Consider the following 26,714-nt stretch of genomic DNA (forward strand, 5'->3'; position numbering starts at 1 on the left):
CGGATGATGACGCAGCGCGCAGAGGGGGCGGAGCCTCCGTGCGGGGGGAGGGGGAAGGCCGGGCGCGCAGGTGACGGACGCTGAGGCTTGGTTGGAGCGCTGGGCCGGGCGACTGTGGGACTGGATAGTCTGGGCCGTGGAGGGTGGGACCGGGGTGGCTAGTGTCCCGCCCGACGAGTTACCCTCCTTCAGCTGTCTCCGGTTATATCATGGCCCCCCCGACCCGGGGACGGCGAGCACGGCTGGCTCCGTGAGAGACGCCGGCTCCCCCCTCCCGCCGGGCCCCCCGCCGGACTCGGACCTTGGGTACTTCAGGCCGCTCCTCTCTCGCTGGAGAACTGCCGGGCAGCCGCTGCGAGAAGCCGACCCGAACCTTGTAGGGCCTCGGGTCCGGGGCCCCGAGGAGGATGAGCTGGCTCTTTCCCCTGACCAAGAGCGCCTCCTCCTCCTCCGCAGCAGGGTCCCCTGGTGGCGGCCTCACCAGCCTCCAACAGCAGAAGCAGCGCTTGATCGAGTCCCTCCGGAACTCCCACTCCAGGTGACTGGTGGCTGCCGCTCCCACCGGAGGGAAAAAGAGGGCGGGCTGCTCCCAGCTACCCTCCTCGCTCCTCGGGCGGGCTCCCGCCAGCTGCGGGGTGTTTGGTGCTGATGGACTTCCCTCCGGGCGGGTGTTGCTTTCCCATTCCTACCTCCTGTGGGCTGTTTTCCTTCTGATCCCCCATCGCCGCCGGCTCAGCTCGGCGGCTTCCATCCCACCTGACACAGACAGCCCTGCCGACAGTAATCTCTCCCGGTCTGTCCAGTGTTCCTTTGAATCCCCGGCTTTCCTCATCGAGTCTTCCACCCTTGACCCACCTTCAATAGCAACTCGGGCAGAATTGTTAAAATGTTATACTTGGCGAAAGAGAACTGCGGAGAGTAATTCCACAGGTCTCGGAAAGGGAAATTAAAAAAAAAAGCGTTGCAACATCAAAGGAAAGGCAATCCAAAATTTTTATCCGAGATTCTTCTCCAAGTGATAGTCCTTCGGAGCCTGTCATTGAAAACTTATTCCCTGTTCTAATCACCTCATTGCCCACTTCCTTAATTATCCTTGGCTCCACGCTTAGGAATTGTCCATGTAGGATCTGAGTTATCTATATAAAGTTTTTCATTATAGTATAGACATACTTAAACGATTTTTAAAGTCGTTGTTTTCAACTGTTTTTACTGTCACCTGGTTTGCAAGTCTTTTATATTGCAAATGTGTCTGGGATCTGACGTTCTAAAAATTAGAACTGATATGTTGTGTGAGGTTTTACACTTATATTTGACAATTTCCCAGACTTTTTGTGTTAAACTAACCCTTTTTTTACAGTAATCGTATCAAACATCCTATATATATGTATATATATATGCACATATATAGAGAGAGGGATTTAAAGAAATCGAGTAATTTGTATGTTAAGGGATGTTTTATCTAGTATACATGACTTTTTTCCTGGAGTTAGCTACAATAATTGTTAAAGCTCACTGCACAACCAGTTTGACTAGAATGAGATTTGTTACTGACTGAACATAACGTGGATTTTGGCTCTTTGTCTCAATTCTGCTTTTAGAGAACTTTCAAAAAGGAAAAAAAAATAATGTAATGGAGTTGGAGATAGAATCAAAATCGAAGACTAGCCTGAGGAGTTAGTGAGACCCTATCTAGAAAACAAACTGAAAGCAAAAGTACTTAGGGCATGACTGAGGCCTTGGTGTGTTGGAGGCCCTGAATTCAAGCACTAGTATAAAAAAAAAAAGTGAAGGGGCCAGTAGTTTGGCTAGGAGTAGAGTGCTTGCCTCGCATGCACGAAGACACTAGCATGCACAATTCCTCGGTCCCACATACATAGAAAAAAGCCAGAAGTGGTGCTGAGGCTCAAGTGGTAGAGCTCTGGCCTTGAGAAAGTCCAAGGACAGTGCTCAGGCCTTGGGCTCAAGCCCAGGACTGGCAAAAAAAAAAAAAAAAAAAAGTGAAAAATATGTTTTAATAGACAAAAGGGCAATTTATTGATGATTGCTTCCATTTTGGAAAGTTATGTTTATACAGCTTTGAAGATTTTGTGTTTGTTTTATTACTTATTCTCTACAATACTTAAGAGTTCTGTGATTTGCACTAAGAAGTGTAGAGGGGGAAAGATGTGATTGATACTTTTTCCTCATGCTCCCATAAGGAACAACAGGATACAAATATACTTAATGGAAGTCTAATACTACATTATGGCTTTCAGAAACACAACTAAAGATTCAGGGAAAGTTGTTTACTTTGAGGCTTAGGTTCAGTAAGGAATGGGATACAGTACGATAGAACAAACAGTAGTCAACTGAGATGGAACGTATGAAGGCCAGTCCAGATTCTTCTTGGCTTTTCTCTAACATCCCTTCTTTCGTGTGTATGGGGTAGGACTTCTCTGGAATGAGCATCTTCTGGGAAAAAAAAATAGAAAACAGAAATGGCTTTCCTAGGTTTTATGGCTTGTTTTGGGGGAGAAGAGTTCTATCTTCTTGGACCAACCTCAAAGAAGAGGAATTCTGCTGATGACTACTTTGAGGGGAAAAAAGATGGCTACCCAAAACCTAATAACATATTAGGTCTGGTATGAAAATGGGCACACTTAAGCTTATAGACTGGGCTGCAGTCCTGGGCTGCCTGAATACTAATTATGTTTGTAGTTGGAATTCCTAACACTTCTAACTTGGTGTATAAAAACATTCCTTTGATTATTTCTGTAACTTAACAAAGGTATTTCTCTGATATGAGAGTTGGTTTCTCCTCTAGATCTATTTCCTGAAAGAGCATCTGCTTTGATCCATCCCCTCCCTAAAAATCTCTGCAGAGCCTCAGGCTTAGTGGACACTGTGCTCTTTCAGCCTTGGGAGGTTGATAATGGTTGTTTATATCAGTGATGATCTTAACTCCACCCTCTCTCCTATTGTGGAAGTAGGACTCTACCTAATTTTGGTATCTGGGAGATGGAAGGGAAAGTCTGAAACTGCTTAAAACATTTTCTCCATAGTAAAAAGAGTTGTCTGGGTAGATAAGCAGCCAGAAAAAAATACCTGTCATATTATAGATATTATTGTTACCTGGGACTTCTCTACTGTTTAGACTCTCCCTACCCCTATCCCCACCAGTTGTGGGACCTTAATTCTGTGCCTGGGTGCTCTCCCTGAGCTCTTTTGCTCAAGGCTAGTGCACTACCACTCTGAGACACTGCTCCACTGACAGTTTTTTTTCTGAGTAATTACAAGTCTCTTGGACTTTCTTGTCTGGGCAGGTTTTGAATTGCAATCCTCAGATCTTAGCCTCCTCAGTAGCTAGGATGACAGGCATTGAGGCACCAGTGCCCAATTTGCTTAGATCTTAAGCTGACCATTACCTAGAAGAGTAATGTTTCTCTGCTTAGTTAACCACTTCTGGAAACTCCCTTCCTCAAACTAATTGTAGTTTATGTAAGTAACTCATCACTGTTTAGTTTTCAATTACTTGTATTAGAGACTATCCCAAGTGATTGTGCTCACCAATCCTCAGTTAGCTGGGAAATAGTATTCCTCTGGATTGTACCTGCAATCAGAAAATATTAAAAACAGATGGTCTTAACTGGCTTTTCCGTCTTTTCTCACTATACATAGATTGTTTTCCTTACTAATTTCCTTTTCCCAGAAACAAACACCTTGCAGCTATGCTATGAGTAGTAATTATTATCTACAATTAACTGTAAATTCAAAGTTATAAATCCTCTGTTTCTATCTGGACCTCTTAAACATAGCACTTTGATGTTCATTTTAGTAATAATTGATTAAATGATAATTTTGGTGTTACTTCCATATTCAAGGAGTATTGTATCTAATTTGGAAGTTACCAATTTTGTATCTTTTCCTTTCACCCTTGAACAGCTAATGCAGTCATAACGAAAGAAGCTTTGAGCAAGGCGTCAGGAGATTCAGATGTGTCACTAGTTGGTGGCAGTGCAACCTTGGATGGTCATGTGACCTTATCATATGCCTTGTCATCACTGAACTGAGAGGATTGATTTCCTAATCTCTTATGCCATAGCCTATGATGGAAGTGGTTCTTCTGGCTCCTCAATACAATAGCACTCTAAATTCAGAAAACACAATGAACTAAAGCATAAATGAATGCATATGGGGAATAGACTATATAATGAAACTCCTGGATTCCAGTACGGGTTCCGACTAGCTAAGCTTTGGCAAGATAATTTCTCTGATTCTCCAGTTTCTATCTGAAAACTTAAGGCTTATGAGTCCTGTCATACAAGATTCTGTTGTTTTGAAGGGAGAGGTGTTGGGGTAGTGCAGAGGATAGAACCTTGTCTTGGGCATGCTTTGCAAGTGCTTTCCCACTGAGATACTTTTCTAGCCTGAATGTAGGATTTTGATGTTTAAATAAATGTTTGAATACATTACCTAGCTGCTGTATGTATTTGAGATTAAACTTTATGAAACATAGCAAACACTGGTGGCTCACATCTGTAATCTCAGCTACACAGAGGGCTGAAATCTGAAGATTGCAGTTCAAAGCCCAGGCAAGAAAGTCCATGAGATTCTTATCTCAAGTTAACCACCTAAACAGCTGGAAGTGCAGCTGTGACTAAAAAAAAAAAAAAATCTCAGGGACATCACCTGCAAGCTGTAATGTAAGTTCAAGTTCCAAGACCAAAAAAAAAAAAAAAAAAAAAAGGAACAAAATTACCTTAATTTGTACTATTGTAAAGTTGTGAAGCCTCATGAGAGGTTTTCTGTAGTTAAAGGTGTATCCTGGAAGAGATTGTGGAACTTCATCCTTTCAGTCATTTATATTCATGACATAAGGTAGATGGGCTCCCTTGCCACGGGCCCAAAAGAAACGGAGCCAACTAAATGATGTAAAACCACAAAAAATAGTCGCCCCCAAATAAATCCTTCCATAAGTATGTATGTCTCAGGTATTTGTTACAGTGATGGAAAGCTAACACAGAAAACTAGCACTGAGAAATGGGTTCATTTCTGTAGCAATTACTGAGAATGTGGAAAAGGGTTTGTTTTTTGGAAAGAATTTAGAAAACTGGACAAGGGAGGCAAGAGAAAGCCTAGAATGCCGTGAGTGGAGCTTATCAGGTTCTTCTGTTAGGATTTCAGAAGACCAGAATGCTGAGAGAGATTGTAAGAGTTGTTCAGGTGGAAGTGAGAACTCTCTTATGAATATGAGCAGAGGTCACCCATATTATACTGTGACAAGAATTTGACTACATTAGGTTTATGCTCTGGGGCTTTGTGAAAAGCCAAACTTAAAAGGTTGTGGACTAGTTTTATCTGACAGCCTAAATTTCAACCTCAGTCTCCTGAATAGCTAGGATTACAGGCGAGAGCCACCACGCAGACAGGTGAGGTCTTTAGTTTTATGATCTTTGTTCTTTTTTTGTAACTTAATTTTTCCGTGATTTTATCTTTGGATACTTTTTTTTAAGCTGTAGCAAGGATTTCTTTTAGGTTTAACTGTGGTTTTAAGGAGAAATAGAAAGCTAAGTCTTTTTCTGCTCCTCATGAAAGAAATGGGAGGGGAGGACTCAAAAGTACAGGTCTTATGTCTTCTAGAGATTCCTAATCCTTAGACAATGGCTTAGGGTGGGTAAGATGGTTGAGGTTTACTAAGAACCCTGGCATCTTCAGGACTTCCTTCTGCCAAACATTCCTTTTACCCATTTTGTCCCTACCCATTGAATAAGCTTTTCTTTAAGCCATTAAAATAAGAATCACATTTGTAATGTTTAATGAATGATTCTTGTTTTAATTAAGCAAAAACAAATACCGTCCACCACTAGTAAAGTGCACTGGTTTTGAAAATTGATAATGGAATTAACTTGCTACTAACAGTATTGTCACTTTTCTTATCTTAGGTATCTCAATTGTAAGGAAAACATGTAAAAATTTTAATATGTTAATATAAAATGAGCAAGGTGAAATATATATATATATATATATATATATATATATATATATTTTTTTTTTTTTTTGTGGGTCATGGGGCTTGAACTCTGGGCCTGGGCCTTCTCCCTGAACTCTTCAGCTCAATGCCGAAGGTGCTGTTCATGAGCATTTCAGTTGAAGGCTACTGCCCTACCCTTGAGCCACAGCCCCACTTCTCATTTTCTAGAGATTAATTGGAGATAAGAGTTTTAAGTAAGGCTTTGTATGGCTGGGTTGGTTTTGAGTCTTGATCATCTGATCTTGGATTACAGGCTTAAGCCACCTCTCATGGCTGAACTAGATATATTTCTTTTTTTTTTTTTTTTTTTGCCAGTCCTGGGCTTGAACTCAGGGCCTGAGCACTGTCCTTGGGCTTTCTCAAGACTAGAGCTCTACCACTTGAACCACTGCACCACTTCCAGCTTTTATCTATGTATGTGGTACCGAGGAATCGAACCCAGGTCTTTGTGCATGCTAGGCAAGCACTCTATCACTAGGCCAAACTCCCGGCCCCTAGATATATTTAACTGAAAATTTAACTGAAAATTTAAATACAATTTTTAATTCATTTTGGTTTTAGTGAAAATTTTTTAGTGAGAATTTTCTTTAAAAATCCAAAAAAAAAAAATGATGAATTTAAACTTAAGTGCCACAAATCTAGACAGGGCCCATGTTAGGATGCATGTTCTAAATTTTGTTTTGTTTTGTTTTTTAATAGTTAATCTATTGAGTGATACTTTCCTGGTACTATGTCTTTACATATATTATCTTGTTTAATTTAACAACACTTTTAGGTAGATGCTTTTAACATCCCTATTTCCCATTTGAGAGAGAATTATTAAGGTTCAGTAATTTGCCCATAATTCCACAGCAAGGATTGATACAGAAATTCAAACCCCAGATCCCTGACTTGAAAGGTTTAAGAAGCCTTCTATTTTGCTGCCATTAACAAAACCCCCTCAAATGGTGTAAACATGGTAAAAGTTTGGATCTCACATAAGGGTAATTCTGGTAATAGTGGCACAGATGTCTTGTTGACATATACTAATGAGAGAACTAACCCTTTTACTGATAATGAATTGGAGAAAAAAGAAAAAACTGGCATAAATTTTAAGTTTTTCTTGTTTTCCTTAGCATCCTATCTTAGCCCTTGGATATTTCAGGATATTACTGCCTGCTGCTTTGATAAATCTAAGTGTGATGATTTTTTCCTCTCTGGGTACAAGTTATGAGGGCTATCCAGATTCTGTACAAAAGTTTTTTTCTTTTTTTCTCTTTTCTTTTTTTTTTTCTTGTGGGTCATGGGTCTTGAACTTAGCCTGTGTACTGTCCTTCAGCTCTTCAGCTCAAGGCTACTACCACCCTACCCCTAGGCCAGGTGTTCCTTTGTCTCTGACCTTATCAACTCAAGGCTTCTGCCCTACCCTTGAGCCTTGCCCTGCCAGGGCCAGCCGGCAGCAAACCAGGGTTCGCAGACTGGGGTTCCTGAAATAGGGGGCAAGGACTAGGAAAAAATAGAAGAGAGACAGACACACCGGGTCCGGGATGTCTGCAGCCCAAGTAAAGACTGCCTCGTTTATTGTCAACTCCAGCTTATATCCCTTCTTGAAACCAGGGAACTTCCAACTGTTACATTCTATGGTAAATCTCAGGTAATTTAAACAGAATAAGGCCATAAAACAATAAGACAATAAAGCCATGGTCTGATGCAAATCAAGGTACAATTTGATTCTACTCTGGCTCCCAACATATCCCCCGTTTTTATTTGAAAAGAAACACAAGTGCAATTTTTACTCTTTCCTATACCTCTAATTATCCTGTCACATTTTCCAAAAATGACTTTGGTCCCTTCATCTAACAGAGATTGATGGGCGGAGATTCAGCTTCTGTGACTTCTTCAAGCTGACTCAGGGGCATTGTCTCTGTGCTTGACCAGGGACCTTAAGAAGCCTAGCCTGTATTATCAAGGGGTTGCAAGGATTAGATATCAGGAATAATAATTTACTCCAAACTAGAGATCATATTTAATATTTAACAACTGCACAAACCATCTTTGGCTACAATAGTGTAACTTACTTAGCACCCATTTGCAAAGGCTTTTTCTTGAATGTCTGGGGAACTAAATTTCTGCAACCTTAACAATGCTTCAGTTGTCAGATCTAAACAGATTAATAGAGACACAAGCCCCAGATCCACAAACTTTCCTGAGTTTGTGGCTGGTGTCAAATAAAAAGTTCACTCAATTAGGACTTTAAACTATCCACTATCACAGAAGATTAACAAGTTCCTGCCCAGTTATGAAAGGCATGCTTACAAACTATTCTATGACCTCCCGGCTCTGATTAATTTGAGTGGCCAAGCGCAAGTGACTCTTAAGATCTGACACCATCTCTGCCATCCAAGCAGAGGCTTTCGTGTCCCAGCAGTGTCTCTCCACACAGGGATAAACATGCCATTGGCATTTCACTTTGTTGGTTGCTGTATTTGAACTCGGGGCCTGGGCACTGTCCCTCAGCTCTCCAGCTCTAGGCTAGCCCCTGCCACTGTGAGTCCCTAGCTTGGTGCTTGAGTGCTTCCCCCCAGCTTTTCAGCTCAGCCTCAGGTTTTTCAGAAGGGTCCTTTAACTCATAAATTTCCCTTAATTCAAGATTAAGTTCAGCATTCTCATGTTGAGGATTTATGCATTCACTTACTAAATTCCATACATCAATAGCCTCTACTGGGGTCTTTTCGGGACCATATACATTATAATATTCTTGGATTCTTTTTCCTATCCGCTGCGAGGTTTTTTGGAATTCCTCCTCGACAAACTGTAGGAAGCTCTGAAGCACCCCTTTTTCCACCCATGTTCCGTGGGCTTCAAGTAGGCCTGTTAAGATCGGTACATATGACTTATGGCTGTTAACTTGACCCATAATTTTTACTCCTGACTATACACTCTCTTAAGATCCTCTCTTAATAGTCCTACGATGTGTTACCACGGGGGGGGGGTCCTTCACCTTCGTCCCAGATTTTCAGGGTCCCTGTTCGGGCGCCAGTTGCCGGGGCCAGCCGGCAGCAAACCAGGGTTCGCAGACTGGGGTTCCTGAAATAGGGGGCAAGGACTAGGAAAAAATAGAAGAGAGACAGACACACCGGGTCCGGGATGTCTGCAGCCCAAGTAAAGACTGCCTCGTTTATTGTCAACTCCAGCTTATATCCCTTCTTGAAACCAGGGAACTTCCAACTGTTACATTCATATGGTAAATCTCAGGTAATTTAAATAGAATAAGGCCATAAAACAATAAGACAATAAAGCCATGGTCTGATGCAAATCAAGGTACAATTTGATTCTATTCTGGCTCCCAACATTGCCCCACTTCCCATTTTCTAGAGGTTATAGATAAGAGTCTTACAGTCTTTAGTGCCTAGGCTGGCTTTGAACCTTGATCCTCAGATCTCAGCCTCCTGAGTAGCTAGGATTTCAAGTGTGAGCCACCACACCCAGCTCAGCGGTACAAAAGTTTTAAAGTAGCTATATAGCTGGGTGTGGTGGCTCACACCTGTAATTCTAGCTACTCAGGAGGCTGAGACCTGAGGATTACGGTTCAAAGCCTGGCACTAGAGACCTTGAAAATCTTTATCTCCCACTAATCACTAGAAAACCGGCAGTGGCAATGTTTCTTTAGTGGTAGGGTGGTAGCCTTGAGCTGAAGAGCTCAGAGACAGGGCTCAGGCCCAGAGTTCAAGCTCCATGATCCACCCCCCCCCCCAAAGAAAAGAGTAGTTATACAGTAAACTCTAAACATTTACTTAACATTTATTTTTTATACTGGTGGTTTTATACTTTCTGGTAATTTTTTTTCTGCATTTTCTCATACAGTATAGCTGAAATACAGAAAGATGTGGAGTACAGATTACCCTTCACTGTAAACAACCTGACAATTAATATTAATATGTGAGTAGAATTGTATTTTATTTTTTATCTTAAAGATTCAAGATGTATATTGTTGCAGATACTGTTAGATTTATAACTATAACTTAGAAATTAATTTAGTGAAGAGAAAAACATACTGAATGTTAGTTAGATTGCCTTATTCATTTCTCACCTAATGCTCTCAAAGAGCAAAATAGAAGACTCAGTTTTCTTCTTCACAATAGTTTTCTGAGCCAACAGAGGGGCAATTTAGAAGGAGATATTCTGAGTCCTAGAAGGTTGGAAACAAGGTTCAATGTTCAGTAAGCGCACTTTTAAGACTATCTGCTAAGTTTTGAATACTTCTAGAGGTTTTTGTTGGTTTGTTTGTGTTGAGAATTTACTGTTTGGAGTCAGAACCAAGAAATGATGATTACTACACTATTTCAATCCAACTTTTATTTTCCATTTTGAAGTAGAATATATATTAAACTCAGTTTTGCCAGCATTGCGAAGTAATTCTTTTTTTTTCCTTTCTTTCTGTTGATTGTGGGCTTGGGTGTTGTCTCTGAGCTCTTCAGCTCAAGGCTACTGCCCTACCCCTTAAGATACAGTGCCACTTCTGGTTTTCTAGTGGTTAATTGGAGATAAGAGACTCACAGTCTTTAGTGGTCTTTAGTGCCCGGGCTGGCTTTGAACAATGATCCTCAGATCGCAGCCTCCTGAGTAGCTAGGATTACAGGCATGAGCCACCAAGCCTGGCATTTCTACATTTCTTACCTTAAAATTTGTAAGAAAACTATTGGGCCCCAACCTGTAATACAATAATAAATAATCAAACTGGGTTTGTATGATTCATTTGATAGAAATAAGTGATCTAAATTTTACCTTAGATTTTGCATATTTTGGCAAATTGAATATGAAAGCATTTAGTTGACATAGTACACAGACTATTCTATATTCTATAATTTACAGAATCTGTATTCATAAATTTTACTATGTTCTGTTCAGTTTTCTTGCTAACATTAAGCCTTTTGTATATTTTCAGGCAGCTTAACCATTACAGATCAGTATTACTAAAGAATTAATCCATATGACATGTGAAAATTGAATTTGCTTTTAGCTAATTTTGTTTTAGGATTGTATCTATATAACACAAACTTTATTTTTTTCATCTGTGTGTCTGCCAGACTACTTCCTCCACAGTTTCCTCAGGAAAAACCAGTGATCAGTGTTTATCCACCGATCCGACATCACTTAATGGATAAACAAGGAATATATGTTACCTCTCCATTAGTAAGCAATGTATGTATGATTTATTTCAGAATAACATAACATCTATTCCTTACTAAATACTTTTATGTTTTTAAATTTTCATTTTTGAATCAGTAATTATCCAAAATACTTTAAAAATATTTTTAGTAAATATTTTTACTTCAGACTATATTGAAATCCTTGGATATGAGATATCTGATTAAAGTGAAGGACTATAACTTAAATGTACTCTGTATTTACCTGTGAGCCTTTATGTTATTGTAAGCAGTAAAGTGTTTTATCTCCGTTATTGATTGAATGAACTTTAAACCTGATTTTGCTAATTATCAATTTATGGTATTGATTCTATAAGTTGTAGATTGCTGTTACCTTGAGTTGACACAATAGCATTTAGTTTTCTATTTATTCTTGACCTGCAAAAGTGGGTTAAGAATGAAAATAAGGAAAGCCGGGAGTTCAGCCTAGTGGTAGAGTACTTGCCTAGCATGCACGAAAACCTGGGTTTGATTGCTCGGTACCACGTACATAGGGAAAATAAAGCCAGAAATGGTGCTGTGGCTCAAGTGGTAGAACTCTAGACTTGAGAAAGTTCAAAAACAGTACCCAGGCCCTGAGTTCAAGGCCCAGGACTGACCAAAAAAAAAAAAAAAGAATGAAAATGAGGGGCTGGGAGTTTGTCCTAGTGGTAGAGTGCTTGCCTATCATGCATGAAGATCTGGGTTCGATTCTTTAGTACTACAAATACAAGTGTTCAGGCCCGGGGGGGGGGGGGGGGAGGGGAAGAATGAAAATGATATCCCAATGAGACCTTTTTTTTTTTTTTTGCCAGTCCTGGGGTTTGAACTCAGAGCCTGAGCACTGTCCCTGACTTTCTCAAGGCTAGCGCTCTACCACTTGAGCCACAGCACCACTTCAGGCTTTTTCTTTGTATGTGGCACTGAGGAATGGAACCCAGGCCTTTGTGAATTCTAGGCAAGCACTCTACCACTAGGCCACAGTCCCAGCCCCCAATTATTTTTTGAAAGTTATTTTAATCGTTATGTATTACTGTTACTTTCAGTTTACAATGCACTCAGATCTTGGAAAGATTATCCAAAGTCTGTTGGATGAATTCTGGAAAAATCCTCCAGTTTTAGCTCCCACTTCAACAGCATTTCCATAGTAAGTATCTTTAGAACAAACAGCATGCACGTTAATTTTCATATATCAAGTAAGTCAAAAAACATTCTTAGAACTGAAATTCAAAGAAAATCCAATTTCTACATCCATATCTCCTCAGAAATATATCCACATTTTAAGAGACAATTGTGTTTTCCAATTTTAGCTTTTTTTTTTCTTTTCTTTTTTGTGCTGGGCCTTAGGCTTGAACTCAGGGCCTGGGCACTGTTCCTGAGTCTCTCTATGCACATGGCTAGCATTCTACCACTTGAGCCACAGCACCACTTCCAGCTTTTTCTGTTTATGTGATACTGAGGACTTGAACCTAGGGCTTCATGCATGCTGGGCAAGCCCTCTACCACTAGGCCACATGCCCAGCCTCCCTGAATTTAGTTATTTACTGCCATCTTTCTAAATGATAATATACATAGTACTATCTCTTGATTCTTCATTTAGAATAATTCTAGTATAATTATCTTGATTTTTGCCATGTCTAACTTCAGGGTTATTCTTTAGTATAATTTTTATTGTTATTAAGGTGTTATACAGAGGTATTACCATTTCACAAGTAATGTGTACATTTCTCTTTTGGACAGTGTTACCCCTTTCTTCCATTGTGATGTTATCATTATTTGACTCTAAATACTGCCTGTTGCAGAACAAAGACATTTTTACTTCTTGATCTCAAAAGTTCTATTGCCATCATTTTCTTATATCTTTTCGATTTTCCATATCTTCTTAAACTTTTAGATCTTAAGCTTCCACAAATAAAAACATTTCATCACTGTGTGTGTGTGTGTGTGTGTGTGTGTGTGTGTGTGTGTGTGTGTGTGTGTGTCATGGAGCTTGAACTCAGTCTGGGTACTGTCCCTAAGCTCTTCAGCTCAAGGCTACTGCCCTACCCTTGAACCAAGCCCCACTTCCTGTTTTCTAGAGATTAATTGGAGATAAGAGTCTCAGGTCCTTTTGTGCTCAGGCTGGCTTTGAACCTTGATCCTCAGATCTCAGCCTCCTGAGTAGCTAGGATTACAGGCATGAGCTACCGCACCCAGCACCCATTTTTTTTTTTAAAAAAAACCTTACTAGTAAGGTAAATCACTGGGTTTGATCACTCTTCGTTGTTTTTGTTTATTTTTATTTATTTTTGCCTCTTGAGAACAATGTTCCACTTTTGGTTCTCCATTCTGAGACTCACTACTACATGGCTCTCATCTAGGGTTTTCCTCTTGTTGTCTTCATGTTTTCCTTACGTTGGATTCTCAGTTTTTTGGATTTTATATCTTTGTCTTTACAACTATTTCCTAATTTCGTGGCTTACTGTCTCTTAGTAGTTTTGTCTCTGAGTTCTTCAGCTTAAGGCTACCGCCCTACTCCTTTGAGCCACAGTATCACATCTGGTTTTCTGGTGATTAATTGGAAGTAAGTGCCTCACTGACTTTTTAGTGCTGGGCAGCTTTGAACCACCATCCTCAGATCTCAGCTTTCTGAGTAGCTAGGATAACAGGTGTGAGCCACCGTGCCTAGGTTTAGGGGCCATTATTTTTTTTAATTTTATTAATTGATTTAGTCCTGAACTCAGGGCTTGAGCACTGTCCTTACACCTTTAGACTATACCACTTGAGCCACAGTACCACTGCCAGCTTTTTCTATGTATGTGGTACTGAGGAATTGAGCACTGGTCTTTATGCATGCATTTCTTTCTCATAGAAATCACAGTTCTTGCAGGTGCACTAGCTCACACCTGTAATCCTAGCTAGTCAGGAGGCTGAGATCTGAGGATCAGAGTTCAAAGTCAGCCCTGGCACAAAAGGACCTGAGATTCTTATCTCAAATTAACCTCTAGAAAATAGGAAGTGGGGCTTGGCTCAAGGTGTGGGGCAGTAGCTGAAGAGCTCAGCGACAATAACCCAGGCCCAATGGTAGGGTGGTAACTTTGAGCTGAAGAGCTGAGGACAGTGCCTAGGAAGAGTTCAAGCCCCAAGACCCACCCCCCCCCAAAAAAAAAGAAAGAAAAGAAATCATAGTTCTTTTTCTAATTTATCCATTTGTACAACATTTAATTTTGTCACATAAAGTATCAGTTGCCAAAATTAGGTTTCTATTTGCAAAAATACTTGACCATTGTTATTTTTCAAAATTTGGGGATAAGTTCATGTTTTTTTCCCCTGATATCTGATTTAATATTTATTCTTTTTTTCTTTTTTTTCCCCCCTCGCAGCCTGTACAGTAACCCAGGTGGGATGCCTCCTTATGCTTCTCAGGGTTTTCCATTTCTTCCTCCATTTCCTCCTCAAGAAGCTAATAGAAACATCACCTCTTTGTCTGTTGCTGACACTGTTTCTTCTTCAACAACAAGTTATACAACAGCCAAGCCTGCTGCTCCTGCCTTTGGCATTCTTTCAAGTCTGCCATTGCCTGTTCCCACAATGGAAACTTCAACACCGGTTGGTATCCTCAGTAATTTGGCTAACATATATTCAGTTAATATAAAAACACTTAAGTTATATTCTTAAACTCAGAAAAACAAACTTAAAGAAGTTACCAGCAAGTAATCAAATAGTTACAAATTATGGACTTTAGAATAGATGGTGGAGAGTTATGGTGGAAACATGTGTGGCAATGGTCATGGCTCAGGGAGGGACCAAGGTAGAACTACTACTGATTTTTTTTAACCATTTTATCTCTACTATCTCAGATCACATTTTGTAAGGTTAGCAAATGCTCAAAAATGAGATGGATAAATGAATGACTGAATTCATGCTTGAGGACAGATTGGAAAGATGGTTATGAATTCGTCAGGGTAACAGAAGGAAATATAAGACATTGAATAAGAAGCTATAACATTGACAAAAGCATTATGAATGTGCCCCAGGCACTGTGTGGACCACCTGTAACAGGCCTTTCTGTTGATAGGCTGTGAGGCTGTAGCAGAGCAACAAGAAGTAATCTTGTAGGAGGCAAGGTGTAGATTGAGGAGGATTTTCTGTAATATTCTAAGGAATTCAAATATCCCATTTGTTTAAAATTTGTATGTTCTAAGAAGTAACTGAAAAAAATAAGAGGTTAACTTGGCTTGCTGTTTAAGGTATTACATAGGAGAGAATGATGACTGTATAAAATACAAAAGAATTTTACAACAATTAGAATTAATGAATACCACTTGTAATATTAATGTATTGCAAAACCTTGTCATCCAATATTACGAATTTGAGTTTGCAATCATTTAAAAACAAAAAACCAAATGGACTTTGTTTTTCTAAAAACTTTTATTCTATTAATAGGTGATATAAACTACAATTAATACAATTAGTATTTCAAAGAAAACTTTTCAAAGGTCTTCAGAAGAAAAAAATTAAACAGCATATATGTCTTCCCTAATAATGCTCAATTTGTCTTAGATGTGTAACTGTTCATGCTGCTATGAGTTTATGAAAGTTTTTCTATATGTCGTATATTTATTTTTTGTATATTTCACTAGAGAAAAATATATTCTCCTATAGCAATAGAATCTGCAGTCACAAGTATACTGAAGAGATTTACTTTACAACCATACTCTTATATATGAAAGAGAGCAAACACAGGCTCTTAAAACAAACCAACCCAAGTTATATGTGAGCTAACACAGGCCTTAAAATAAACCATCCCAAGTTATATGTAAAAGTTACACTGAAAAAAATAGGCTGAAAGAAGAGGGGAGTAATGTGAAATACAAAGATGAAGATAGCCTAATAAAGACCATTATGGGCCATACATTGTGACTCAAATGTGTAATCCTTGCTAACATGGGAGATAGAGATTCTGGGATCATGGTTTGAAGCCAGCTGAGGCCTAAAAAGTTTGTGAGACTCCATATAATTGATGGCTGGGCCCCATGGTGTCCTGTCACCCTAAGCTACCTGAAAGTACAAAGGATGGGCGCCATGGGATGTGTCTGTTATCCCAGGATCCAGAAAAGCACAAATAGGTTTGTAGCCCAGGCCAGCCTAGACATAAAAATAGGATCCTATCTTAAAAATTACTGATGTAAAAAAGGGGGCTGGCTGAGTGGCTCAGGTGGTAAGAGTGTCTGCTTATTAGCAAGCATGAAAAATTACCTTTATAAAGAAGTAGGAGCATTGAGATGGCTGAAATCTAATATCCTTTGACATTTTAAAATCTTCTTTAGATAAGCCAAAATGGTTTTGGTTACAAGATGCCAGATGTCCCTGATGCATTTCCAGAACTCTCAGAACTAAGGTAAAAAAACAGAAAAACAAAACAAAATGGGGAGGGGGAAGGGAGGATATAGTTTGGAGAATTGTATATTTTATTTTATAGTATGTGAAATAAAAAGATTTAAAAAATCTTCACCATTCCTATATTCTGGTTGTCTTTGTGGGAATATTTTATAAAGCAGTTTTAGCTCTTATATAATGTATTCATTGAGTATCCCATATAATAGGAATTTTTCTAGCCTTGCAAAAGCCCAAGGACAGTGCTCAGGCCCTGATCTCAAGCCCAAGACTTGCAAAAAAAAAAAAAAAAATTTAAATTTAAAAAGTGGCAGAAGCTGTGTGAGAAACTGGCTTCTCTGTCATTCTGGGCTCCATGTAGATATTTCTTTCCCCAGACTTAGAGTCATCTTTCTCTAAAGGATGTGTGCACACATGCATATGTGCCAGTGTACCTTTTTTGCTTGAGAATTGTGCCCTGCCACTTGAACCACAGCTCCAGTTCCAACTTTCTGGTAGTTAATTGGAGATAAGAGTCTCATGGTCTTTCCTACTATGGGCTGGCATTGATCCTCAGATCTCAGCCTCCTAAGCAGCTAGGGTTACAGGAATTGATCCACCAGAGCCTAGCAGTTATTAGTAAGACTTTTGAGTATGTATTAAGTTTTTATTTTCATCAACTTTTTCTTTTCTATCGTTTTGTCTCTTTAGATAATACCTAGCTGGATGATTATACAGCTTAGAAAAAAAAGCAGACTTATTTCCATAGGTGTCCATTTATTTTACAGTCTAATTTTTCCTTTTAAAAAATGTTTTATATATATATACATATATATATGTTTTCATGACTTCATTGTCAACACTAAAAATACCAGAAAGATTCAGCTAAACACTATATCCCCTTCACCTAGTTGTTTTCCCCACAAGTATTATTTTGTCTTTCTCCATTAATTTTTTTCATATTTTATAGAAATGTGTGTATGCATACAGATATATTTATATCTGCATGGATGAGTGCTATGCTACTCACATACCTTTGTTGTCAAATTTGACACCCTGTAGTATCAGAGACTGCTTACCCTGTAGTTTAAGGGGAGATTTCATTTAGTCATAATATAGCCAACAAATCCTTCAAATTAGGCAATGACAAGGTCTCAAGCAAACTCAGTAGACCAATCTCCCATAAAATTCTTTGCAAGCCAAGTATGCATATGACAAAGGCGGGGTCTTCTATGTTAGCGAGTGCTTTTAATGTTTTAAATTTATCATAGTACTAACATGCTCTGCACTATGTCTGAAAGAAATAAATAGCTTAAATCTTACATTACAGTAAAGTTAGTTCCTATCGGGGATGTCAAGGAAAGCATTCCATACAAGTAAGAACTAGGAAATATATCTAATCAATCATATTACTGCTCTGTTATTTTTGTTGTTTTTTGCCAGTCGTGGGGCTTGAACTCAGGGCCTGAGCACTGTCCTTGGGCTTTTCTCAAGGCTAGAGCTCTACCACTTGAGCCACAGCACTACTTCCAGCTTTTTTCTATGTATGTGGTACTGAGGAATCGAGCCCAGGTCTTCATGCATGCTAGGCAAGCACTCTACCACTAGGCTAAACTTCCAGCCCTGCTCTGTTATTTTTTTTTAATTAAAGAATTTATTAACATTGATTTTTACATCATATTTCGATTGGCATGTTTAACAAATGAATATTCAAGAAGGGAATCTATATATATATAATCACTGGCACTTAGTTTTTAGAACATAATCAAAATTAGGCTAAGGGCTTGTATATCATAGATACATATTTATGAAATAAAACATTATGTCTATAGAGTCATAGGTTTTTATGTCTATGTAGTTATGTTTATATTTCCAATATTATGTCCATAGCATTGGGTATGCAAATATTGAGTCCTCTCTCTTGTACTGTTTGGATCTACTACCTGCTCTGTTATTTTTAAGGAGTCTTAGCTGAATAAGGGAGAATCCTAGCTTCATACTGTCTTCTGTACTTTTGTTGATGTTAATTTTTATTGTGAATTTGGGGTCTGTGTGATTATGAACATTAGCCATAGTTGTCTCTTCAAAGAAAAAAAGAAGTATGAGAAAAGCTATTGAGTCAGAATTTATTTTTCAGATTTAGTTGTAACAATCTATAGTATTAATATGGTTGATATTTTATTGCTCTTAATAGTCTGTGTGCACATATAAAAGTTATTTAGAATCCTGTCAACCAAATGAAATTTTAAATTGTGAATATTTATCATCATTGTTAAAACATGACTAATTCATTAACAACCTATGTTTTTCTTTTGTGTTTCTAGTGTGGCACAACTCACAGATATGAATGAACAAGAGGAAGTATTACTAGAACAGTTTCTCAGTTTGCCTCAACTAAAACAAATTATTAATGACAAGGATGACTTAGTAAAAAGTATTGAGGAATTAGCAAGTATGTCTTCCTTACTTCACCTCACATTTCATGAGCAAAATTTGATCTTTACCTGGAAATAAACCAGATATTTATCTCACAGGAAAAAATCTCCTCTTGGAGCCCAGTTTGGAAGCCAAAAGGCAAACTGTTTTAGATAAGGTAAGTTAATGGTCATTTTCAAGAACTATTTACAATTTTAAAATGGACTTATACACCATTCTTTTTTTTTTTTCCTCTCAGTATGAGTTACTTACACAAATGAAATCTACTTTTGAAAAGAAGATGCAGAGACAACATGAACTGAGTGAGGTAAAGTTATCTAGCTTTTCCCTTTTCTTCTTTTCTTAAGATTTTTGCCAGACTTGGGGCTTGAACTCAGGGCTTGGACACTGTTCTTGAGCTTTCTCAAGGCTATCATTCTACTTGAGCCACAGCACCACTTCCTGCTCTTTCTGTGTATGTGCTACCTAGGAACCAAACCTAGGGCTTCATGCATGCTAAGCAAGCACTCTAACACTAGGTAGGCCACACTCCTGGCCCCTCCCTTTTCATCCTAGTACACAAGCCATGTTTCCTTTTCATTTGTATCAGAAGAAATTTTCTAGGTACCCGATTTCATAAGGCTTGACACCATTATATGTAGGGAGCAGCTCTCAGCTATGTAATACTATACATTCTTTGTGATTATGTAAGAATGTATATGCTCTAAAATTTGAAAAGCAACCATGAGACAAACTTGTAAGCTCAAGTATACACAAGTTAGACAAAATGTTAGAAAATTAAGAAGTATGGTATAAGAAAAGTATTTTATAAAATTCAGCCTATATTTCTGAAGAAGTAATTTATAAAAGAGAATAAAGGATTAAGGCTTAATGGTAGAGCACTTGCCTAGCATGCTGGTCAATATTCAGCACCATAAAATTAAATTTAAAAGAATGTTTATAGCATATACCAGTTAACAGGACTACTCCTCCTAAGTTACCTATGGTGATACATGTCTCCCTTCAACAAGTTAAGTATGATGATACATGTAAGTAAAGCCCATGGGATATAAAATAACGACTTGAATTCAGGGCCTGGGCACTATCCCTGAGCTTTGGCTGAAGGCTAGCACTCTTGACACTGCGCCACTTGGCTTTTTCTGTGTATGTGGTACTGAGGAATGGAACCTATGGTTTCTAGCATGCTAGGTAGCACTCTACCACTAAGCCACATTCCCAGCAGTGCCCCCCCGCTTTTTTTTATTTTCCATTTTACAGATGAGGGGACTGACAATGGAAGGTTAACACATTTCTATGAATCCCAAGTCCAAGTTAAAAAGTCCTCTCTCAAAAGAAAAAATTACCTGTTGAGAATAACTGAAATACTACATGTTAACTGAAATAGATGTTAAAGAAGCTTTTCACAGTAGTATTATTCCTTTTGATACTAGTTTTATATTTGTTTATCACACTTACTGAATAAACATTACCAGGATCTCCATAATGCTAGGGGAGATTAATGTCCCATTATCACTGCTATATAACATTGATTATTATTAGAAGCCAAGAAAAAAAATCTATGAAGGAACAGAATCAGTGGTTCACTGGTTTATCAAAAAATAATTTAAAAATCAGAGAAGTAAAAAATGAAGAGAAGTGAGAAAAAACTTAGGCTAGTACCATATTCTGATTAATGTAGCTTTGGTACTATGCTATTTTATACGATTGCTTGGGATTTCCAGGGTCTCATAAGATTCCATAGATAATCATTGTAAAATGAGTTTTTCTATTTCTACAAAAGATGCTTTTGAGGTTTTGAAAATTTGCATTGAATCTGTAGCTCACTTTGATTACTATTAGTAATAAATCTTGCATTCTATGAGCATGGTATGTGTTCTTAACATATACCTTCAACATTTTCAGCAACACTTTCTGATTTTCTTTATTCAAATCTTCTGCCTGTTTAGTTACATTGAGTCACTAGGTCCACACGCACTTAGAGGCAAGGGGTTATTAGACAAGAACAAGAACATTGAAAGATCCTTTTATGGGTCACTTTAGTAGGTATCTTTCACAATGCTTTAATTCCAGAATCCTCCAGAGAATATTTACCTAGCTTTCCATTTGATGGTGTACAGACAGTGCCTTCCTTTCTCTTGCATTTGTTGTCAGAGCCTGTAGTATAAGGTAGCAGATTTTCTCAGAAAGGCTGTATAGTCATATAATGAGTTGCCTCTCAATAATTTGACCCCATTTCCCTACTTCCTCTGAGTAGTTTTTCTGAGTATTACACATTAACATGATGCCTGGTTATTTTTTTTTTTTCAGAGTTGTAGTGCAAGTGCCCTACAGGCAAGATTGAAAGTAGCTGCACATGAAGCTGAGGAAGAATCTGATAATATTGCTGAAGATTTCTTGGAGGGAAAAACTGAAATAGATGATTTTCTCAGTAGCTTCATGGAAAAAAGAACAGTATGTAATACTCTTCAGTTGAGAACAAGTGGCAACATGATGTCAAATTACTTAAGTATACTTAAAAAAGCTTTAGCACATTACTGAGCTGGAATTTTGAGTGCTGTAAGAGGAATCTGAAGCGCTTCTATTGGGAAGAATAGCAACCTATCACTTTAAACCTGCTTGTTCTGAGTACACAAGCAGGTAAATTAAGGTTTTTGCTTCAGAAATAATAGTACCTGGCTGGGAATGTGGCAAGTGGTAGAGTGCTTGCCTAGCATGCATGAAACCATGGGTTCCATTTCTCAGTACTACATTAACAGAAAAAGCTAGAAGTGATGCTGAGCTCAAGTGGTAGAGTACTAACATTGAGCAAAAGCAGCTCAGGGCTAGGTGCTGGTGGCTCATGCCTGTAATCCTAGCTACTCAGGAGGCTGAGATCTGAGGGTTGAAGTTCAAAGCCAACCTGGGCAGGCCTTGAGCTGTAGAGCTCAGGGACAATGCACAGGCCCTGAGTTCAAGCCCCAAATTGGCAAAGGAAAGATGGAAAGAATCTATATCATTTTGTAGGTGCTAGTATATCAGTTAAGCTGTAATTTCATAGTTACATTCCTGAATAGCAACCTGCTTTATAACTTAATTATGGATATTTAAAAAATATTTTTGAGGGCTAGAGATGTGGCTTAAGTGGTAAGGGGACAGGTCTAGCAAGTGTAATCCCTGAGTTCAAACTCCAGTACCACTTTAACAAATTAATTATTAAGAACATTCTGCACAAAGTCTGCTGATGTTTCTATTGAATTAAAATTAAACCCAAAAAGTCAGCTCAACAATTCCTGTATTAAAGCCATAAATACCCTAATTTCTCTATAACAACAAACATTGTAGGAATAACCTTTCCTTCGTAATCTTTATAAAAACAAAGTGATACACATGCATAAATGCACATATGAGGCAGATTTTATTATCTGTTTTTCGTAAGAGAAAACTAAAGTTCACAGATGTTGATTTGCCTCTGGTAATACTAGTAGTATGGCTTTGGTTTCTGGTCCATTATTTCTACATAGTTAGGTAACTATACCTTGATTGAAGGTTTTTGTTACTCTTCCATGGTTAAGAGTTTGACTTACTTTCATATTTTTAAAATACAGATATTTAAGATTGAATAATTAGAAAATAGAGGATCAGAGTTCTATATTTTGGAAATTTGTAGGCAAATATAAAATTCAATATTTTTTTGTTTTGTCGGTTAAATTCTGGGCCTGGGCACTATTCCTGAGCTCTTCATCTCAAGACTACCACCCTAACCCTGGAGACATAGCACCACTTCTGTTTCCTTTGCTTTTTTTTGTTGTTTTTTTTTTTTTTTTGCCAGTCCTGGGCTTGGGCTCAGGGCCTGAGCACTGTTCCTGTTTTGTCTCAAGCCTAGGGCTCTACCACTTGAGCCTCAGCACCACTTCCAGCTTTTTTTCTATGTATGTGGTACCGAGGAATTGAACCTGGGTCTTCAGGCATGCAAGGCAAGCACTCTACCACTAGGCCAAACTCCCTAACCCCCACTTCTGATTTTCTGATGGTTAATTATAGAGTCTCATGGACTTTGCTGCCCGGGCTGGCTTTGAACCATGATCCTCAAAGCTCAGCCTCCTCAGCAGCTAGGATTACAGGTGTGAGTCACTGGGCCTAGCTTGGATTGTTAAAATTCTGAGGAATTTGTCAGGTGAAATAAAAGATTCATGCTTAGAATTCTATTGTAATGTAGAACTAGCAGGCAGACATATTTTTGGAGAGATGACTGGTATTTTAAATAATTTATCTTCTAGATTTGCCACTGTAGAAGAGCCAAGGAAGAGAAACTTCAACAGGTGATAGCAATGCACAGCCAATTTCACGTTCCATTATAGGTAAATTATATGTCAGGTCTGACAAGGGTACTATGTGTATTCTTTGCCAGAATGGTTCTTATAGTGTCTGTTCAAATGGCTTTAAGCATAATTCTGTTATTACAGCAGTTGTGCTATATAACATAAAATGTTTGTATTATATATTAAATAAAATATTGGTGCAAATAAGCATAGAACCACTAAAATACTGGACATTTTCTAAGTAATACTAATGTTGGCCTAGATGCAATGTTTAACACTGATAGTACCTTAGGGTCCTTTCATCTGGTGTGTACAGTATGCCATCACACAATACTCAACCCAAATATCTTTGTCTTTTTTTTTAATCCCTATAAATATCCAATCCATCTCTTTTCCATCCACACCAGTACTGCCCTGAAAATTTTCTGCTCAGTCTTTAGAGAATTTTTTAATAGGATTTTCCTTTTGATAAGATACTGCCAGAATGGTCTTCAGAATATACTATTTGTGGTGTCAAATTCACAAACTAAGAATATCCAGTAATGACGGCACTGATGTCTCATTAACTCTTTTATAACCTGGAATATTTCTCATCACCCATTTTATTCATTTTACTTGTTTTCATTATGATGATGGTGATCAACAGATCATCCATTTTAATTTTCCACTTTCCCCTTACCTTTAGTATCCTGTTGTTTCTTCTACCACCGTACCTATTACACTTTTACCTACTCAAACTCCTTTTTTCCCCTTTCATGTATTTTACATTAGAAATGAGTTTTGGTAACAGGAACAAATCTTACCCAAATGTAAGTAAAAAGCTGTACCAGTTCAGTTACCCAAGAGTGGAACCCTAGAAGCCAATGCATAACTAAAATACTTCTTCTTCACTTTTGAGGCTGCTGCTTTTTCATTCTGAATCTCTGTTTTTTTTCAGGGCTGGGCTCAAACCGAAGGCCTTCTACATGGTAGGCATGAGCTATATATCTCCAGCCTTTTTTCTCTTTCTGAAACACCCTCCAACTAATAGCTCACAGTCCATTAACAATCAGACAGTTCAGGCTCAACCCCACGGAGACTGATCAGACACCCTGGTATTCTAATACAAATTATTGGGAAAGATAACTGATCTGATCCATCTGGAATCACCTCGGCCTGGAGATAGGTGTCGTTTGGTGCTCTGCCCAGTCAACTGGACTAAAGAAAAGAGAGCGTGAACTTGAAGGAGCATAGGAGACTCCCTGAAAAGGGTAGTAGATTCCAGAAAAGGAGGTGATAGGCATGTCTTACTGAAACTTGAGCTCTTAGTAACATAAAACTGGAAACTTTTATATATTATTTTCCAAACTGAATACTATGTAGTCTCTATAATTGGGAAGTAAAAATAAGTAATTTCTTATTCATATGAATACTATCTATTTCTTAATATCTGTAGTCTCATGATATAGTAAATTTTAATTGAAAGAGAAGGTAAAGAATTGAAAATATATTGTCTTGATTTAATTTTTTTTTCTTTCCCAGATTTTCCTGAACCATGAACTACTACCAGGAGGGAAATGGGACTTAAAACTATGTACATTATTTTAGATTTAAGATGTACTCTACAGATTGTTTAAAGAACTGAGACTGATTTTATATAGATTAGAATGATTGTTATGATCTTTGCTTTGGAAATTTTTCTGCAGTATTTGCACTAAAAATGTCTATTTATCATTGATAAATCCTGTCTTATTTAAATTTCATTGCTATTCTTATAATTAAATACCTTATGCATGTATATTTAGTTTTAATATTTTATAAGTCTATTCAAATTTATAGTTTTAATTTGAAACTTCCTCATTTCTTTATCAAGACTGATATCTATTTTATTTTCCTCTGAGCTTTTTTAAAAAAAAAAAAAACAACAAAAAACCTGTGAAAAGATATCCATGCCTTTCCTTTTTCCTTCTTTTTGGATTAAACTTTCAAAGGCAAATTGTTTTTAAATATTCATAATATTAGGAAATACCAACTTGCCAATGTGCCATCTCAAGAAAGTAACTTTCAATACCTACAATAAATCAAAAGAATAAACTAGCTTCTCTTTTATGTTTTATATTTTTAAAACTAGGGATGCACTTAATATAGGTAAATAATTTACTAAATTAAAAAATTTGTCTTTCACTTAAACCAGTCTAACACCCACAGATATTCATGCAGATTATTTTAAGGGGTATGTATCTGATGATAGGTTATAGTTAGATAAAGATATGCTTTCTAAATCCCTATCTTAAAAACAATTTTTTGTTAATAAACACTAACTCTAGACACAAAAATGTACACAAATTTTTCTAACCTATTTTGTTACCTATATAGCGATATTAGCTATATAGTGGTAAGTAAATATAATATGTTAGCTATATAGTGAGAAGTAAATATTCGCTAGACAATACTAATTTCTAATTTAATTTAATTTAATTTTCAGTTTGTAGTAAGCATTTGTTTTTATGCCATGTCAAAATATAAATACATGTATGAGTGTGTCTAACCAAAGAGGTCATAAAGAAGTCTTGAACAAATATGTGAATTTGGTAAAGTAGTATCTAAGTCAAAATACCCTCATACACACACACACACCACACACACACACACACACACATATATATATATATATATATATATATATATATATATTTTTTTTTTTTTTTTTGCCAGTCCTGGGGCTTGAACTCCGCCTGAGCACTGTCCTTGGGCTTTCTCAAGGCTAGAGCTCTACCACTTGAGCTTCAAGACTACTTCGGGCCTTTTCTATGTATGCAGTACCAAGGAATCGAAGCTGGGTCTTTGTGCATGGTAGGCAAGCACTCTATGATCCCCCCCCTATACATATTTCTATGTAGATATCACTCCACTTTGATAGTCATTCTAGTTCTAGCATATAGTACACAACTCCTCATCTCATACTTTCTGTAGGTGTTGATGACAATCATTTTAGAAAAATCAAAACTTTCTTAGGATTAAAAAATACTAGTAGTATAGTTTATCTGTTTGTGGAAAGCAGGTATTCACATGGATTAAAAAAATACAGTATTGGGCTGGGAGCATGGCCTAGTGGTAGAGTGCTTGCCTAGCATGCATGAAGCTCTGGGTTTGATTTCCTTGGTATCATATACACAGAAAAATCCGGGTGCTGTGGCTCAAGTGGTAGATTGCTAGCCTTGAGAAAGCCCAATGACAGTGCCCAGGCCCTGAGTTCAAGTATCAGCACTGGCAAAAAAAAAAAAATTTAAATATAGTATTGGATATAGAAAACAACTTGTAAAAAAAAAAAGTGTGTGCTGGCACTGGGGCTTGAATTCAGCCTTCTACACTCCGTGAGCCAAGCCTGGTTGGTACCCTACCACTTGAGCCACACTTGCACTTCTGGACTTCTGTTTGTTACCTGGAGGAGTCTTGTCACAATTATCTGCA

At 37.9% G+C, this 26,714-nt stretch overlaps 1 protein-coding gene across 2 annotated transcripts; it reads left to right on the forward strand.

Moving 5' to 3' along the window:
- The first annotated feature begins 42 nt into the window (after window positions 1-42).
- Window positions 43-25,892, forward strand: Vps37a (VPS37A subunit of ESCRT-I). 2 transcript variants are annotated; one of them, XM_090353998.1, is made up of 13 exons: window positions 43-538; window positions 9,854-9,928; window positions 11,077-11,191; window positions 12,222-12,322; window positions 14,538-14,763; window positions 16,485-16,555; window positions 18,855-18,982; window positions 19,065-19,123; window positions 19,205-19,273; window positions 21,274-21,417; window positions 23,223-23,303; window positions 24,202-24,232; window positions 24,786-25,892. In XM_090353998.1, exons 1-11 carry the CDS (start codon window positions 408-410, stop codon window positions 23,301-23,303), a joined length of 1,200 nt encoding a protein of 399 aa, XP_090210124.1. In that variant the 5' UTR covers window positions 43-407; the 3' UTR covers window positions 24,202-24,232; window positions 24,786-25,892. The 2 variants fall into 2 exon arrangements, with proteins under 2 accessions (XP_090210124.1, XP_090210123.1); XM_090353997.1 differs by having other exon boundaries at window positions 23,223-23,264.
- Window positions 25,893-26,714: the final 822 nt, after the last annotated feature.

Source organism: Megascapheus bottae, chromosome 20, assembly GCF_031878675.1.
Source record: "Megascapheus bottae isolate mThoBot1 chromosome 20, mThoBot2.hap1, whole genome shotgun sequence".
NCBI classification, from domain to species: Eukaryota; Metazoa; Chordata; class Mammalia; order Rodentia; family Geomyidae; genus Megascapheus; species Megascapheus bottae.

Coding starts and splice junctions, on each gene's coding strand:
- Vps37a (XM_090353997.1), top strand. CDS start 408: ATGAGCTGGCTCTTTCCCCTGACCAAGAGCGCCTCCTCCTCCTCCGCA. Junction 539..9,853: donor CTCCGGAACTCCCACTCCAG/GTGACTGGTGGC, acceptor TTTCTCATACAG/TATAGCTGAAATACAGAAAG. Junction 23,265..24,201: donor AGGAAGAGAAACTTCAACAG/GTGATAGCAATG, acceptor GTTTTTTTTCAG/GGCTGGGCTCAAACCGAAGG.